The sequence below is a fragment of the Glycine soja genome, chromosome 10 (assembly GCF_004193775.1).
Source record: "Glycine soja cultivar W05 chromosome 10, ASM419377v2, whole genome shotgun sequence".
In the NCBI taxonomy this organism is placed as follows: domain Eukaryota; kingdom Viridiplantae; phylum Streptophyta; class Magnoliopsida; order Fabales; family Fabaceae; genus Glycine; species Glycine soja.
In genome coordinates, this window is record NC_041011.1 from 47,936,358 (window position 1) to 47,956,651 (window position 20,294).

At 27.8% G+C, this 20,294-nt stretch overlaps 1 protein-coding gene across 1 annotated transcript; it reads right to left on the reverse strand.

Annotated features, from left to right (window-relative positions):
- Window positions 1-2,835: 2,835 nt before the first annotated feature.
- Window positions 2,836-6,432, reverse strand: LOC114369461 (cytokinin hydroxylase-like). The gene is made up of 4 exons (XM_028326692.1): window positions 6,150-6,432; window positions 5,643-5,872; window positions 4,538-5,158; window positions 2,836-3,490 (listed from the first exon to the last, which is right to left on the reverse strand). Exons 1-4 carry the CDS (start codon window positions 6,430-6,432, stop codon window positions 3,065-3,067), a joined length of 1,560 nt encoding a protein of 519 aa, XP_028182493.1. The 3' UTR covers window positions 2,836-3,064.
- Window positions 6,433-20,294: the final 13,862 nt, after the last annotated feature.

Consider the following 20,294-nt stretch of genomic DNA (forward strand, 5'->3'; position numbering starts at 1 on the left):
AAGTCAAAACAGTTTAAAAGAAAAATGCTATAATTAAATATAAAATCACTTTTAAACCTCCACTTAAAACGATAACAAGCTTCTTTTTTCCTTTTTCTATAGCTTTCTGCCTGATAAAAAAAAAACGATAACAAGCTAAATCCTAAAAGTAAGAGTGGGAAGAGTCTATATTCAGACAATTGAAATTAGGTCAGCAAGGATGGGCATTTAACTAACCACACAGTTTATTCGAAACAAGAAAATAAGAAGTGTGAAGCATAAAACGGTGAGAAACTGCTTATAAGATATAGTTGTCCTTTGAAGAACAACTGTGCCTTTAACGGCAGAGAATGGCTTAGTTCTTTTAGTTAATTTTCTAGCACTTTAGGTTTATCTTTAACAGGATGTTTTATGAGTTGTTTAAAATCAAGTAATATTAATTAATAAGTTTTTATTATTGGAGTAAATGATTTTGCTACTTATATAAATAATTGTTGCTTCATTCTTACCAGTTGAAAAATTATTTTTTAATTATAAAATTTAATATGGTTCAAGTTAAACATTTACTCCAGTAATTTTAGCATTAGAATAAATTTTTGTATAAAATTTTTTAATCTATGGGATATTATAAGATTAACAAATTTAAGATAAATAACTCATTTAAATAATTATACATTATAAATGTTCTCCAAAAAAAGTTATTCAAAGATCCAAAGAAATTAAAGGAGAATAGTATAAAGTCTCTATTATCAGCAAAAATGACAACTAGGCTCAAATTTAATAGATAATGATCATAAAATTGACCTACAATGTGACAATGTGTTAAGTTTTTATCCATCAAAATAGATATAGATCCGTCCATTAGTCAACTAAAAAAAATTTCTGGTATAGATACTAATCTACCCCTTAACTGTACGTGCATGGATATATATATATATATATATATATATATATATAGAGAGAGAGAGAGAGAGAGAGAGAGAGATGGTTATTTATCTATTTATATTCTATAACTAAAATTTGAAATAACCTTTGTTTTACTAGTTTATATAAGATACGGTACATTAAAATATTTTGCTTAAATAAAGTATTGATGTCGAATCTGATATATATATATATATATATATATATATATATATATATATATATATATATATATATATATATATATTAAATATGAATACTAAATAAAAGTTATTGTAGGATTGATGAATTTGGACATAGTCTTTTAATTTAATGAATATTATAAAGATGTATATATTAGCACCGACCAAATTGTTTCATTAGTTTTCACACATTTCCAAGCCTAATTTAATTTGCAACTATTATTTTAATTTCTGATAATGTGTGTTGAGAAGGCAACTTTAATTTGGTGATTATGATGGATATATAAAATTTTAATAGAAGGTTCTCATTCAATATTAAATTATTAATAATGAGTGTGTGTGTGTTTGTGAGTGAGAGAAAGAGACAGGAGGTGGGAGGGAACTATATCCCCTTAATTATTTTGATACATGAATTATAGCCTAAAATAAGAGCCTCTACTTTTTTATTCAGAAAAAGTTATATAGGCATAGCATTGCAGATCAGGCGCCTTTATCGGTTTGTCGTGATGATAGATTCGACTCGACGTGCCACTGAAAAAATATGCATTGGTGGTTACGTAACACATGTCAATTTCATATCATTGCAACTCCTCATGATTGTTATATCACCAACTATATCAAAAATAAATTGCGAATATATCCCTTCTTTAAATATATAATTTGTGATTTAATCTTTACTATGTATGTTAAAATGGATAGTCTAGATTTATTTTTCTTATATATCAATTTTTTTTATTATATACTTATAATTTTTCAATTTTGATAAAATTTTATGCAGTAAATCAAGATAAAATTTGATACAACTAATCAAGATAATTTATAATTATAATTTAATGATTTAATCGATAAAAAATATATTTTTTATAAAATTATTAAAGATGGATTTTTTTTTGTGTAACATGTATATAATGGTTATTTTGATTTCTCTCTATAATATTAACATATACAATGTTTTAAAATTAAATAATTGATAATATATTTCGTATTGTACATGATTTTTTTATATACACATATTTTAAAATAAATAATAAATAATATTTCACTTTTGTCGTTAAAAATATATATTATTTCTCAATTAAACCAATGATGCATGGATAAATAACAAAAAGTGAAGTTTGATTTGTTTTGAATATTATTATTATCATTAAGATTGGGCTGAGTCAATTGAGAATTATTATTCCAATCATTAGTTTGAAAGTGAAACATTTGCCAAACCAATTAGAAATGAATAATAACTAGTTGAAGTTAGATAATTAAAAATAACTGCGAGAATTAAATCAGTTTGAATTCTAAATTTCTTTAAAACGTTATATTTAAAAATAGCTGTTTAATTACATTTTTTATTTTTAACTTTTAATATTTAATGAATTTTATCTCTAACAAATTATTTAATGTATTTTACCTTCAATTTTTAAAAGCCTACAAATTGTTTTTTTGTCATCGGTCAACGTTATTTGACTAACAATGCTAACACTTTCCTATGATTTTTAACTACCATTAAACGCAGTATTTAAAATAAGTGTTTTTATCTGGTAAGATATATAATTTACATTTTTCTTACTGCAAGAATTAGAAACTATTTCACGTGCTTAATTATATATAGTTTTACCTTTATTTTATTCATCCCTCCCCTGTACCCTTTTCCTTTACATGTAAAGCTTGATAAATGTACGGATCGATATTTTATCATCATGGCTAGGTTCTCATATACACAGATATACATAGACAAATCACAAGCGCATAGGATCAATTATATATAGATATATCTTATTAAAGATATTTCCATCATGTACAATCCAACAAAACAAAGGCATCAATTGTCCACAAGTTTGGATCATCAAGAACCAACAGAAGTGCCCAGTTTCGGAATTAATGCCGATTCTTGTGAATTAACTACAATTATTCCACGATTGGGCGAGCTTGACTAAGAGAAAGTCTACATATATCTACTTTGTAAAATTGAGTTGAGTGTCTAAACTCTAAAGGGGCTGAACTATGAGTGGAAGTCCATGACTTGGCCTTAGGGAGAGCATAATAGAAGGTGAATGATTGTAACCTGGTGAAAGCTTAAAAGTAAACCTAGAGAGAAGTAGGGTTAACACAATCTTGTACTCCATAAAGGTCAAATTCCTTCCTACACACATTCTCCCTCCAAATCCAAAAGGCAAGTACCCCATCTTGTGGCTGCACCCACCATTCACATCATCCATGAACCTCTCTGGTCTGAACTCATTTGCATCGTTTCCCCATACTTCGGGGTCATGGTGCATAGCTACCACATCGATCCACAAGTTGGTCCCATTAGGCACTGTTATATCATCAACTTTAATGTCTTCTCTTGCTTGCCTCTGAACATTTGGTGCTGGTGGGTATAGTCTTAGAACTTCATTCATGACCCATTTCATCTGCAAGTGTGGTCAAGACATTTATTTACGTGTCAGATCATAATTTAATTTAGGGAGAAACATCAACTCATGCATTAAAATAAATTGAACAAAAAAAAGTCATTTCAATTAATCCTAGTAAAATAAAAAACGTGTACATTTTCTACCTTTTTTTTGTTAAATTTTGTCGTCTGCATAAATATTGTGGTTCTGTGGATATTAATGAGCATGTGCTGATTTTAATTAATTATGTATAACTTATAAGGAAAAGCAAGGGAGAGAGAACCCTACATATATCTAAAGTCAATGGTGTAATCAAGTGCCAATTATAAAGATAGGCCACGTCAGGGTAGGTAAAGCTGACGCTTTATTTGTAAACTAAAATAAAGTTAGAAAAGAAAATGACATTTTTTTGTTCTATGAAATTAAGTCGTGTTTTGTGGGTATCTCATGCGTAGTGGGATTAGCCCCAGGGCATAGGGAGGTACGCATGTTGCCTGGCACATGTAGCCGTTTTCTTACTTTCTAGCACCCCCGTGTATCCAACAAAAGAAAAAAAATATAAAAAATAAATACATGTTTGATGTTTCAGCTGCCTGCACGAGCTTTAATTTAATTATATATTGTTTATAATATTTTTATATCTTTCAATATCACTTGAATGATCTCGTCTAACATTTTTTCCAAGTCTCTTATCATATAAATACAATTTCTTCTTTTATAAAAAAAGAATTGCATATTGTTTATACCATATATGAAATTAAGAAATTAATCGTAATATAAGATGAAAATAATTAGGGGCCATATTTTGATTCAACCCTACCACAGATAAATAGTTAAAATGGCCATGGAATAATCTTACAATATTTTAATTTTTATCAATTAAATAAAAAATTGTATTTAAACCAGCATATTGTATATAGTGAACTTCATCAATAAAAAGGCCACACGTATTTTATTTATTTATTTTTATTATCGTTTTCTATGGATAACTTCATTAGATGATACTATAATTAACATTACTGTAGCATATTATATAATTTATATATGTGTCAACAATTAACTTACCTTTTTTAAACCAGCAAGTATGGAAATATCAAGTTCTTCGGTGTTCTCCACCACTTGTCTTATCTCATCTCTCAACTGGTTTTGCCAATCTTCATGCATGGCTAGAAGCAACAAAGTCCATGTGATGGCAAGTGCTGTGGTTTCATGGCCCCCAAAGAAGAAGGTTTTGCATTCATCAACCACTTCTTGCGTTGATAATGTCTTCCCTGACCGGCCATCAACCTGATTATTATTTTCTTGAAGCAATAAACCTAACAAATCTTGTTGAGAATTTTTCTTCGGTGAATTCTTCCGAGTTTCTATGATGGACAACAAGAGCTCATTGATTTCTTTCCCAAGTTTCTTGGCCTCTAAGGTTTTCTTGACATTGAAATATTTTCCAAAGGGAACACCTACATAACGATTAGTCTTAAAGAGAGTCATTTGCAAGGCACGTAATTTGTCGAAAACATCTCTTGCATTGTCATCTTTCATGCCAAAACTTGTTCTTGCTATGATCTCTCCAGCGGTTGCTATAATCTCTCTTTCGATGTCGATTTCGGAGTTGCCAATTGAGTTTATTTGGCTAAACCATCTTTCTATCATTTGATTCGTGGAATCAACCATCATGTTTGCCATGTCCTGTAGATAAATGCAACCAACTAATAATCAGAATATATGCTTATGGCCAAAGCATACATCAATATTTTGACATCAAGAAAAGAAAATAGAATATTAATTAAATTTGTATGGTGAGCCATGCATTATAATTTCGTGGTAGTTTCCTGTAATATAATTGGTTATATATATATATATATATATATATATATATATATTATGTTGTGTTCATGGAGTTAGTAGAAAGTTAAACGTTTAAAGTGATTCGAATTCCTCTTTTTTACCTAACACGTGAAAAACATATTAACTGTATGTAGCAAAAGTGTAAAACAATAGGAAATGGTCCACAAGATATATTTTCCTTTATACAATTACGTGAGCACTCTTCAAATTACGACATGATGCTCCACATGGATAATTCGAAGCCATTCAAAATTTCATGGTTGAGGTTTTAGGTTTATGAGGTACAAATGAAACTTAAGAGAAAAGGGAGTGAGGGATATTATACCTTCAAGTTAATTGGATTGAACGCTGGGGCAACAATGTGCCTGTGACGAACCCAATCGTTACCCTCAACCATAACCAAACCACTCCCAAACATGGGGTCTCTGTCAGTTCTAAACACACTTGGTTTTCCCCATTTCTTAGCCATTACCACTGTGGACATTTTCTTCAAGAACTCTGGCTCAGCAACGTACAGAAATGGCTCCGTCCCCAACCAGTACACGAAAACCTTACCTACATAAATATAAAGTAAAAAATGCATCTTTAACATAAACAAGCTCCATGCATATATATATCTTCAGTCCTTCATGAATCATGACCAATTGAGTTATTATGTTGTGTATCATATACATGGATATGTTAAGTTTAGTAGAAACAATTAGTCTCTATGACTAATTAAGGTTAGAATTTTTTACTGATAGAGCTGTTTAAGTTTAATATTTGACGAAAGTGTTTCGAACAGGATCTTCGAGAAAAAAAAATGCATGGATATATGACATAGGAGGCTTACCATGTGATTTCTGCCAGCTAGAGAAGTAGGGGAAAACATAAGAGTGTATATCATGTGTTAGATTTGAGGATACAGCATAAGATTGAATGTTATTCTTTCTTTTCATCTCTTTAATGTTTCCAAGGGGAAAAGTTGGGATTGGCCCTCCCAAACCACATTTCTTAAGCTTCTTAAGTGTTTGGTTAGGGAAAACCCACCAAGAAAATGTTAATATCAAAAGCAAGAAGAGGCAAAGTGCTGCCAAGAAGGCAACAAGAACCCCAGTTAGCCCTAGAAACTCCATCTCTCTCTCTCTCTCTCTCTCTCTCTCTCTCTATGTATCTCTATATGTATAGCTTTCTCTATATCGATCAGTCTCACGGTTCAATATAGGATTTGGTTGTGTTGTTGGAAGCAAAATGCTGAATTGATATTTATAGATGGCACTTGAGTAGTGAAATCCATGGTTTTGACTATGTAAACGATCGAGTCGGATATTTATTTATCATTATTCATTACTACTATATTTTTGTGACCCTTTGAACCTTTTGACCCTTTCATTATATTTGAACATTTTCTTTCCTTTTCGGTCCAACTTTCGTTTTCGTGTCAAATGTATTGGTCGCATTTTTGTTTTTGAAAATTTACGGCTGGAGCTGGACGACTGGACCAAAGAGCTTTAATTAGTTTATTGGTGGCAATTTGCGATTGGGGTGAAAAGAAAAGGGTGAGGGGAAAAAAAATCTACCACTACGGTTGACCATTATGCTTTTTTATTTTCCAAATGCAACATACGCGAGATATATATGTGAAACAATATATCAGTCCTTATAAAATTACAAATGTCAGTCATTTGAATCTTTATTATGTGATTGAGAAATAATTTGTGAACATCTTTCAATTATACAGGAGTTTGATTTCATGTCATGTGTATGAAAAAAAATTGTTAAAAAAAACAATTAACCTTGATAATTTTCTCGTTTTAACTAGAAACTCATGGCTCAATTATATAATTTTATCATACATATATTTCTCTCTCTAAATTTCAAGTAACCTAATAAAAAAAAATCAAGGAGCATATGGACGTTTACCCATCACTTTCCTTTGTGATTTCAAGAATTAAAATGACTGTATATTATTCATTTATTTGATAATCTAAAAAACTAAAATAAATGTTATTTAGTAGTTTTAAGAGTTAAAAGTATATATTGTAATTTTAGGAATTAAATTAACTTAGATTTATAATTCACGACTAATATTACTTTTAAAAAAATCGTTATGTTTGCCTCAAAATGAAATAATTAAGAAAGAAAAAAACTTGTGTACTTCGTGCACTGGGAACACGAAGTCTACGCGCATGCACGAGGGACACCACGCCTAATTTTTACTTGAAGAGATCGATACACGAGCTTGTACAATAATGGGGAAAGAAAAAGGTCGTGATATTTAATTTTAATTACCGTATTTGTTTTATAATACTAACTTTTAAAATTTTAAAAAAGATGAATAAATACTATATTTTTCTGAGAGAAATGCTGTAGCATCTAAGTGATCATTTCACTTTAAGAGTAGGGCAAAAATATAAATTTTACACTGCACGAGCTTGTATTGTTATATAGATAAAAATTACAGATGAAACGATCGATGTCATATATATAAAAAAATTAAACAATTTAACTATATTAACCTTGGAAAAAAAAAACATTCAGGTTCTATATCCTTGTCAGGTTACAATCAGGACTATATGCAAGGTTATTTGCCAAATAATTATTCTTTTTTGGAGTGGTGCTGCAATCCAATATGTAATGATGTGGTGCTTAAGAGGTTAATTATTTGTTATAGCCTTGTAGGAAAGAACATATAGGCCTTTGACAGGAGCTGTTTATAAGGTTTATATCCTTGTCGCATGTTTTCCACACATGGTTTGATTTTGTTTTATATAAGAGAATAGGTTAGATTGAATATGTGAAGCCCCTACCCCTCACATGTAGGTACTAATAATAAAAGAAGTAAGAAATTAAAATTAATTAAAAGTTTTTAAAACACATTTAAGCAAAGTCTTTCAAAAGGATAAAAGATTTATATTCACTTTTCTAATATCATAATAAAACTTGTCCAAATAAATAATAAATAATTTCAGTTCAAAACAAGATCATCCAAGACTTTATGCAATTAATATAAAAACTTATATCTCAATGTCACATCTTATCAAAACATTGTATTTTTGTGTCCTCTAACATGAGATTCTTCATAGTCATCCACCTAATCATCTGTTCCAACGAATACAAAGTTTGAGATCATCACAAGATCCAAACACAAATAACATATGAGGAGTGAGTTATCGCATTCCTAAATGCAATGTGGTACCATGTCAGGTCAATCTTATTAAATAAAATCATAGGGAGACCAGTCAGGGTCACGCTGTTTTGCGAGAATGCTTCAACCATATGGGATCAACATAAGCTTAAAAGAGCACTCAAACCGGGTGTATTTATCCTCAAGGCCTACACTCCGAAGAGTCCGTCAGGACCTCTCCCTCCTGATTCAGGTTTAACACAGAAAATATTTTAGCACACAAACTCTATCTATGAACTATACAAAACACACGACTCCTCAATTGTTCTAAAAAAAGTTTTATCTCGTCGCACTTGTGATTAAATTCGTCGGGTCCCCACAACGGTTCCCATCACAATACTTGTCGTGCATTAACTTGTCACCCTTAAAGGATTTTATAGTCGTGCGATTGTACAATTCATAGTTTATAACTCAATTCACACAACATCTCAATGCACATATATATTACAAGTCAATACATACTCAATTTATCGCATACACTCGGTCTCAATCACAATGGTATAATCTCAATTTAACATGTTATTACACCTCATGAATCATATACACTTTACCTATGAACTATGCAATACATACGACTCTTCAATTGTTTTCAAAATAATTTTATCTCGTCACGTTTGTGATTAAACTCGTTAGGTCCGCACAGTGAATCCCATCATAATACTCGTCGCGCAAAAATTCGTCGCCCTTAAAGGGTCTTACAATTGTGTGATTGTAGAGTTCATAACTTACAACTCAATACACACATCTCAATACACATGTATTTCACCATTCATCACAGGTTCAATTTATCACATACTCACAATTTGAATCACCATTTTATAATCTCAATATAACAATTTATACAAAAAGTTTATCACAACATGGGGAGTAAAACCTCAAATAATTTCACACAATTATATCAAAATCAATTAATCAAAATCATAGGTATAAAAAACGAAAACCCAAGAGCACTCTATTTTATCAACCAATTTGCATCAAGACATCAATATTGTATTTATAATCATAAAGGAAAAATTACAATTTAATAAACATCCCAAAATAAACCCAATTTAATTCTCTAAGGATCCATACACATGTTCATTCTAACTCCAATTGTGATAAACTTATCCCTTACCTCTAAGCGAGCTCACATGTGTATTATGACAGCAATAGCATAATCTCTAGTGATTACCTGAGATTCCTCAAGTTTTTTCTCTGACTGTTCCACTAAGGTTTCCAAACGTTAGAGAGAAGGAGAAGGGATTGAAGCTTCCATTCCACTGTTTACATGTGATGGATATTTCTCCCTCCATATACATTATTTTGCAAATCTCAACGGTGAAGATGTGCATAAATGAATCTTGAACCACATATCAAAATTTCACAATAATCCAACGGTTAACGAATCCAGGATCGTATTTTTACTGAGACAGTTTTGAATTTTTACTAGAAAAGAAAAAGCTACGATGTAAAGGGTATTTTTCTCATCATTTTTCTGCTGGATCGTCATTTTTCTAGGATAGGTTTGGTGCCGAAAAAGAGAGAGTTTTGGGAGGAGGAAAAGGGAAAACGAAAGTGAGAGGAAGAGGAGATGTAGAAGCTATCGCCAGTCTCAAAAACTAACCAAACATGTTTCTATTTATAGTTAGGGTACTCACAACTTATTATTTACTCTATTTATTTATTTTTATTATTTTATAAAAAAACTCTATTTTATTTCCTATCAAATGAATAAATCAAACATTTTATTTTATTTTTCTTCAAACCATTATTTTAATATAATTATTTCTTTTTATTTATTAATTATAAAAACCTCGTCATTTTCTAAAATTTTATTTTTTTTAACTAAAAAAATCTTTTTATTTTATTTATAAAAAATGGAATGTTACATAGTATGCTAACTTGTAGGTGTGATCATATACTAGCACTAGGGTATTGGATCTCATCAAAATTTAATAGTTAAGTATATTTGGATAAGAAATACATGATTTTGCGAGAAGTTATCGTATTGCTCCTCTTTTAAGCTGGTAAAAAATGGTAAATCAAATAAATAAATATAAAAGAATAAACTTAAGATTAAATTTGTAATCACAAGATACGTATCTAACTAGGAAACATTTCATTAGATTGCTATCCAAGCAACAATGCACTATGGTAAGTAAATAGTAGGTTATGTTTGAAAAGTATTTTTGAGAATTTAAAAGTACAATTATGAGTTCTGATACACACATGAAAAAGGAAAAAATATTTTTTTTAAGAGTTAAAATTAAATACTCTTTAATTCTTCCAACTTTAATTCAAACATACACTTAATTTTTGAAAATATATGGTGACAAAAAATTCTTAAAAATAATATTAAATTGAATGAATGAAAATTAAAAAAAATATTAAATATAAGATTGTCAGTGCATTTGAGAAAAAGTTAAAACCTAACATGCAAAACAAAGTCTGACAAAATTAACATATAGTGGTATCATATATTAAGAATGAAGAAAATTAAAGAATAAAGATTCTAATTATTAAAAAAAACTTATTTAAAAAAAAGGCTAATCAAACGAAATATGATAATCAAGTTAAAAAAAAGACAAGAAAATTAAGAATATTTTATAGTAAAACATTAACAACTATTTTTCTCTTTCTTCTAAATATCTTTTACAGCAATGAATCCATTATTCCCATTATATATATAACCTTCTAATATTCTCATCCTTTTAAAATTATCACCACTACATCAACCAAGTTTTACCAAGTTTTGTGTCTAATAAAAGTAGTTAATGTCTCAAATCATAACAAATTGAGATTTGAATCTCTAAAGGCATTTCACACTTGATATCTAACTTTTTTTTCTCAAACGATATTAGTTCGAAAGAAAATAAGGAAAAAACAATTATCACCATTATTTAGAAAGTATCACTAATAAGAACTTTAAATCATTATTATAAAAATTAATAAATTTATCCTACATTGAAAATTTATAATTAAAGAATAATATAAAAATTCTTTATGTTAGTTTCATAAACTATTTATATATACTCTTATTAAATATAGATATAGTATAGGATGTCGAACTAATATATATTTAAACTGTGCAAATTTCGTCTCCCACTCTCCCGACAATTGGACAAAGACAACAAGAGACGAGAACAACTAATTAATACTCTCAGGCATGCATACAACACTCCTATGTTGGAGCATTAGTAACTTAAATAATATTGGATTGCCTTTTACAACTATCCACACCCTCCATTCATTGTTTCCTTGGATTGGAACTTAGTGTTCAAATTCCACTTATAGCTAGGGAGAAGAGGAGCAATTAACACCATCACAATCATGGTTTTGGTTAATCTATGTACTACCCCCTGCAAAATTACTTAATTGAATAAATTCAGGAATGATTTAAATTATTAAAATTTCAAAATAAAATAAAATAATATGAACAAATTTTTATTTTACCGATTTTTTTTTTACATTTTATACATTATCCAATAAATATTTTTTTAAAATAATTATTATTTATATATTTGTCATTACTATTTAATTAAGAGTACTCTCTTTTCACACTCATTTTTTTTTCAAATGATAGATATTTTTTCACTGAAAATAATTTTACTCCAGTCAAATAAGACAATTATGGAAAAAAATTATTTTTAAGTATTTAACAGCACAGCTACACACCTAAACTAAAACTCAAATTTTCAATAATTTATTAAACTCCAGAAATCTCATATTAATTAATTCACACTCAATAATTTTGAGTCTCTTTATAGTTTACATTTTTTATAGATCTGTCTTTTTTTCATCACATGTCCAATATCAAGACTTGACTTTGTAATTTTCTGTTTTTCATCATATGTCAAATGAAGACTTTGTAATTTAACTACCATTTACCTTAGCATATTGGGATATAAAACCCCAATTGATCGTGTGTTCACACTCATCATCCGTCAATTAATAAACTAATTAGTAGAATGTTAATTATATGATAATATTTCATTGAAAGTAAGTTGATAAGAGTAGAAACACACATTATAAGAAAAACATAGAAATGAGTCATGACACCGCAATATATATAGTTTTTCTTTGAAGTTTTAACTATTCCGGTTCGTTGGAATTGAATCACTCTACCTACCTACAAATAGGCAGTGTTGATCAGGCGTTTATAGTTATACAGAAGAATTTCATAATGTGGTCGGCCAGTGACCTATTTTACCGGAGTGGGACGAAACGATTTTAATGGGAGAGCTGGTTCTGAAGATCATTGCCTATATTTCAAAACATTACAAACGTGCATATATATCTTCTGCTTCTTCACACGTTATGCTAGACAAAATCAAAAGGTGCTTATTAGTTATTTTTAATATTTGTGTCCCTCGGCATTCAGCAATGCTTAATTTCATTTTGTTTCCCTGACATTAGTCGTTAATTGTACTTATAGATTTTATTCAATGTATGTAAAGGGAGACACATCATACACAATTTTTTGGTAAAATATTCACAGCATAAAATCAACGTGTTAAATTTTACTCATAGTTTTTCTAATGTTCTCTTAGTATCTTTCAAAAGAGAAATTAATTTGCATCACTTTTTGTACATAAATTAATTTGTATTTTGTGTTTATTGAAGACGTACACCTACTAGTTTAGCTGGTAATATCTATGGTATGTGAAAGTAAGTTTTTTTTTTTTACTTAGAGCACATATATGTTATCGCAAGAGACAATTTTGTTCAAGCAAAAACATTAACAACATAATAGAATTTTGTTCAAGCACATATATAATATTCTATTGATTTTTTTTCCAGAAAACAAATCAAACATATATTGCTTAAATCAACCAATTAATGATAATATAAAAGTTTAATATTAAATCGTATTTTTTAATAAACATTAAAAGGTAAATATAAAGTTCAGATAGCCAGCCATCTACTCTCGCAATATAAAGTTGTATTGTACATATAAATAAAATATAGTATTATCAATTTCTAAATCATATAAATCGACACCTAAAAACAAATATAACTGTGTAATATTAACTTGATTCAATTTAAAAAGGAAAATAAAAATCAAGTCAAATTAATTTCATTTCATTTTAAAAAAAAATTAATCTACATCAACAGATTTACTAGTTCCATAAAAAAAATAGATTTACTAGTTAAATGTCACTCCCAATCTCAATCTCTCTTTTAGAACGACAACTTAAATTAAATATGTAATACAAATTGTTAAAGACACAACTCATTTATGGATTAATTTATTTTACTGTTTAGAACAATAATATGATATATCAAAACTCTCTCAGCAGCCTGTTTTGAAATGAGAACTCCAACTGGTTAATGGTTTAGAACAAGTTTACGCTGTCTAATCATAAATCATTGTTTGATTTATTTTAAGACAATTATTTTAAAAATTAACAATTTATTATATATGATAAGTTGTGATTGAATGACCGTGTAAAAAATTTTACCTACCAATGCATAACTTTTTTCTCTTATTTTAATACTTATAAATATATCACTCTATTTTTATTTTTAAAGATTCATTAAAAAAATCTTTAAAACAATATGCTGGTGTTCTTATTTTTTCTGTGTAACATTTTAAAAATAAAATTAGCATTAGACAATATTTTATAATTTTATTAATAAATAAAAATTAAAATAATGAAATGAAGCATGCTCTAAAACTCTAATATATATTATTTAATTTGTAGTTGATCACTGTTGATCGTGTTGATTAAAATAATTGTTATGCAAAAAACCCTTTTAATTAAACAAAAGCTTTCCTTGCTAAGTGCGCCAACTTTTTCCAATGGATCTTTGTTTTAACTTGTATAGATTAGCTCGTGCTTTTCATGATTCAAATACCGTAATTGTTATGAATATGAGGGAAAAAAACCATAAATTTAAATTATCGTATTGAAAGAAATAATTTTAATTAGCTTTAATAATATTAAGGATTTATTATCGTTTAGTCTCTAATTTTTTTTTTAAAAAAATTCAGTCATTAAATTTTTCTTGGACTAGTTAACAAAAAAATAAAAAATTAAAAAAATTAAAATTAAAATTCTAAAATATTTAGAAACTAAAAAAATAATAAACCCTTATATTGGACATGTGCTGATTAGGTGAACTACTAAATCTTCAAGGGTGCGTGATGTGTAAAATATGTTCTTGCAATTGCAAGTATATTTTATGTAATAGCAATAATGGATTCGAAAATTCATATCTTAAAAATAAGTTGTCTTATCAAATAATTTAAATCACGTAAACTAAATAATTTTAGATTTTTATCTTGAGTTAAAGATATTATTTGTTTTTACATTCAAAAAATAAAATTAAAGACAGATAACAATTTCAAAAAAGAAATATGTATGAATAAAAATGACTCGAATTATGATTTTACATGTACCGATTTTCCCTAATCTCTATTTTAATTAAGAACTCTCAGTTATCAATTATTTGTCTAATACCTCTTATTTTAATTATCAATCTACGGTCAAGGTTTAATAATACTCTTTCCCCTAAATCAATTATGCATTAGTCATTTGAAATTTAATTTAGGATTAAGGATGAATAACAAAGAAGTTTGTAAAAAGGAGATTTATGTTGCCAATTTGGTTATGTAAGCTTTATGAACCCTATCATTTTATGTGAGTTAATTAGGAGAAGATTGTTACAAAAACACAATTAACTAATAATCAAAGTGATTAATTTCAATATAAAAGTGAAAGCGATAGAAAGATGCAATTAATTAAATAACATTGAAGAACTTTATTTAAAAAAAAGAACAAAAGTACATGGATACAATTACATCACAATACAAGTTCTAAGGGCTTTAGCCAACCATGATTATAGAATAACTGAACAACATGCAATATTGCATTAGAAATAAAAGAGATTGAAAACCTTACATATTAGGATTCTAATTGTTCCCGGTTCTCCCCTCAAAAGATCTTGTTGTTTGTAAAATGTATGACAAATTTCGAATTCCCCAAGTATAGACTCTATCTTCTTATTTATAAACTCCTAAAGATAATTATTTTAATTATGCACGTGCGCACACACACACACACTATATATATATATATATATATATATATATATATATATATATATATAAAGATAAATATTTTAATTAGATGCACTATAAATAAATATTCTAAGTAAATCCCTAAAGATAATTATTTTAGTTAGATGCCTAAAGACATTTTCCTTAATTAAGCTCATTATAGTCATGGTGATATCCAATTATCGGAATCAGCTTGAGATGTTGTGAACTAATGAGAACTCTTATGATTGACCATGATTTTCTTGATTGACCATGACTATTATCAATGTATCATCACGATTATTAAGTAAAAATAATATCAAATCTTTATAAAATTATACATTTTTTAACTTTTTTACTTGACTGAACAATTATAATTCTGTGAAATAAAAATTAATGTCCAAATATAAATTTTACTAAAAATATATGAAATAATATAAAAATTGACATAAAATATCACTTAAATTATAATTTATCAGTATGTCTCTCATGGTGTCTTTCTTTAGCAGTGTTTAAGAATAATAAACCCTTATATTATTAATAAGATCATTCTTTTTGTGGTTCTTTCAATACTCATTCTAATAAACTAATTTATTTAAACAATACAATATTATTACTAATAGTGATGACAATATTGTTGTTGAAAGTACCGGTAATAATAATAGTGATGACTTAAATGCGTGTCAAGCATAAAGAAACATTTTCCTGTATGTCTTCTCTCACATATATCGTGAACGTAGCAGGTGCGTGAACGTAACTATGATGGCGCTTCTTCATACAATGCATAAAAATACATATATTATATGTCAATTTGCTTTGCTTTGTTAGGTAATGTTTGCCATTGTAGTAATATATTGCATTTTGTGGAATATGTTGGAGGATTAAATTAAAATAGGCTAAAAATTGGAGTTTTCACAAGAAAAGATAGCACGATTACAAATTTGGAAAAGTATAGATTTAGGCGAAGTAGAAGATATTTAAGCATTGTGCATGTCCCTATATACCTTGAACCCATGCCTAATGGGATTTAAAAGGATATTTTAAGCATGCACTAGATAGATGCCTCATGCCCGTGCCCAACTGAAGTCATTTCAGAATTTGAGGTATTTTTAAGGAGATATGAGGACCATTCAGTTATATATCTTGAAAAATAATCTGAATGATGGATAAATGACTTTTGATTTAATTAAGAGATATTTCAGAAGACTTATTTTTAGAATACTTTTCTTATAAACTTAGGATTTTGTTTATTTGATTTCCTATTCTTATAAAATTATATATTAGTTTTTTATTTCGTTAGGATTTACCTGCTGTATAGGGAGATTTTCTCTTAGGTTCAGGGAATTTTGGAGAGTAAAAAAAACATTTATGAAAGGAATTGAAGGAGGACAATTACTCATTTCTCTGGTTCTTGATTATTAAAAGTAACTTCTAAGTTTTCTATGTGCTTTCTATACAAATGATTTGCAACTCACTTTTTTTTTGTCAGCAAAAAAACTTTATTCAAAAAAAGGATAAAGGATATAATTAAGGGGTATCCAACCCTTACAAAACTCACCAACACCAACAACAGAGAGATATATAGTTTTGAAAATATATCTATTCTCTACTCAAAGTAATACCATTCCTTAATTATAACCACCCAAATTATTTTTCACTTAAGTAATTAGCATGTGCTAATCATATTTTTCAATCCTCACACATGAGAAAATTAGATTATCTAATTAATTTATAGCTAGCATTTATTATTTTTTTACTAAAGAAATATAAATTAATTAAAAGTATTTTGGTATACAAAATTATACATTGATAAGGTTTTTTCATTCCGTCTCTTCAACAAATTCATGGCACGACGCCATGTAGAAGCTAAACTCGCTCCCATGGAGATCTTGCTACTCGATCTCCTACATTTGAGAATCTTTGCCATGCATCACAAACATTTTGACACCTATTACCTATACTATAGTTGTTCTGAAAATTCACTTTTAAGCATGATCAGCACAATTATATTCAAATAGTTTCAGAATATTTTTTATGGACACAAATCACACAATATTGCTTCTCCGTGCCTCACCTATATATTGCAATGTATCGCTGGCATACTATAAGTGAAGTGGGATACAATCACACACACCTTTTTTGAGATCATACCTTCAGGTATATATCCTTATAAATAGCCTAGCCTTTTGTTTCTCCTTAAATTCATTCAGACTTTCTGATGCAATGACAAAAAGGAACGGGGATACCCTTGTCCAAGTTCTTTGCCTGAGAAAATTTCCCTATTTGCTTTTACATAATTAAGGGATTCACTAATAATTAATTAATCTCCGTCACAAAGTAATAAGGAAGCCTATTTTCTCTCTAGTGATATCCAAATATTTCTAGCTTATTGCATCATATGCCTTTTTCGAGTTTACTTTGAGATTATGTATAACAAAACTAATTGAAAAGTTATTTTAAAGTTAAAAAATTAATTGGAAATTAAAAAAAATAGTTAATGATAATTGAAAGTTGAAAATTAACTTATTAAATTAAAAGTATTTGATAAAATTAAGTATTGAAAAGTATAAAATAAAAATAATAATATCATAATTCATTAAAAAATAGCAAAAAGAAAATGAATAAATATATCAAGAATAAAAATAAAAAAATATAAAAAATTATAAGTTAACATTTTAAAAAATAATTCTTTAAGTAGTGTTTCAAAAAACATTATTTCAAGTAATGATTAAAAAAACGTTAAAAATTATTGAGAAATTGCTTTTAAAAAAAAGTTATTTGTTCGTCAAATGATCTTCTAATAAAAAAACAACTATGGTTTCAGTTATTTTCCTATTAGCTTCTTTTACGATTTCGTTAATAATTAACATCCCATTCAACAGTTGTCTATGTCTATTCTAAATAGCGGCAAATTGAGTCTATAATAATATAATATTATTAAGAACCAAATCTCAACCTAGCTATTAGCAAGAATCACTTACAGGCTTACAACACCTTGTACATTTACCCTATAAGTTGAATTGGCCAATAATCTCCATATAGTCTTAGGGCTCGATATTTACAGCATGAGAATAATAAATGACTGGCTTGATATTATGGTGAAATTGCACCAACAATCTACATAAATCACCTTTAATCTTTTCTAACATCCATGTATTTATATGGACTTTTACAGCAAGAAAACTACCGTAGCTTATATAGACGAAATATTTCTAACGTGCATGTATTTAGATTTCTAAGAGCCAAATGTCATGGTGTCGAACAATGACCCCTTAATATATAAAACAATTACTGACAACTTGATTGATAGTAAGTTTTACACCTTATATATTGGGCAGACTATTGGTGCATATACTTTAGCGATGGCTGTGGAATTAATTATTGAAGGACAAGGTGTTAATATAATATATATATATATATATATATATATATATAAAAGAAAGATTCTTCCAAAGTTGTCAGTAACAAAAACCATGTGCATGTGATGGCGTTAGACTATTAATTACCAACGTACAGCTTAATACTCCATGGATGTGATTTAAACTTATGTGTGTATAATATTTTTTTAAAAAAATTATATATTATATTAAAATAAAATAATAGGATATTATACTCACACGCACATTAAATATATATTTTTAATATTTTAAATTAGTATATTTCATATGACATGCATTAATATTTGATATAAAAAAATTACGACTTTTATAAATTTTATATTTTTAGTCTTTTGATAAACTTCTTTATAAAGTTTATAAAAATTAAATCACACATTTATTTAACCTTCATCCAAAGTTCTCTCCTCCAATATTTGTAGCATAAATTAAATAGTCTATTGTTCTTGTAAGTTATTTTAAACCTATTTGAATAAACTTGTTGTAAAATTTGTCAAAGAAATATTTAGCTTTGATAAATTTTTTGTTCAATTTTATAACAAATAACTTACGATTCTTATTAACCTATTTTGATAGGCTTCTTCTTTGATGAAAAGATTTTAAAAAAATTATTTATATTACTTTAATATGTTTTTTTTATCAAATTTATAATATAAATTATTAGCCTTTAAATATTCATGTATTTCCTAATTTAATTTTTGATTTAGCACCATGTGACGTGATTAATTGATTTGAAGTGCATGAACATATAATTTGGAGCATATTCTTCAACCAAACTATAGGGGCTCACAACCTACTCGATATGTTTAGCATTGCCCATAAAAGGGGCCACCGTCATAGTTTGGAAGGTGATCGAGTCTGCATAATTAAAAAGACTTTTGCTACCATTGGTTCACCCTGCTTTTAAAAAGGAATCACATCCACTGAAGAGGAATATGGTTTTGGAGAAGAGTGTGGATCGATCCACACTGGAGGGGGTTCATATATAATTGTTGAGCATGAACATGATTTATAAAAAAATCTTTTAAATCTTATTTAGTTTATAAATTATATCAAATAATTTTTTTTACCAAATTAACTCTATGTTACAGGCCAGTGATGATGAAGACCTATCCTTTAGGTTCTATTTATTATTTTTTTATAGTATATTGTAATTTTTTAATGTTATAATAACATTTTTCATTTATATATATATATATATATATATATATATATATATATATATATATATATATATTATAATTTTGAATCTTTAATTTGTTCTTATTTATAATTTTTATTTATTTAAATGTAATTTATTTTTTATTTTAATATAAGTTAATATGGGTTGAGTGGGGAGGTGAGAATACTCAATGTAGATCTTGCAAAGGCTTCCAAAGATGACAATATTGTATT

Bases quoted from the DNA above. Each gene is read 5' to 3' on its own strand.
- LOC114369461 (XM_028326692.1), bottom strand. From the start codon at position 6,432: ATGGAGTTTCTAGGGCTAACTGGGGTTCTTGTTGCCTTCTTGGCAGCA. The intron at 5,873-6,149 runs GTAAGCCTCCTA...ATATTTATGTAG, and splicing joins TAGCTGGCAGAAATCACATG to GTAAGGTTTTCGTGTACTGG. The intron at 3,491-4,537 runs GTAAGTTAATTG...CCACACTTGCAG, and splicing joins TACTTGCTGGTTTAAAAAAG to ATGAAATGGGTCATGAATGA.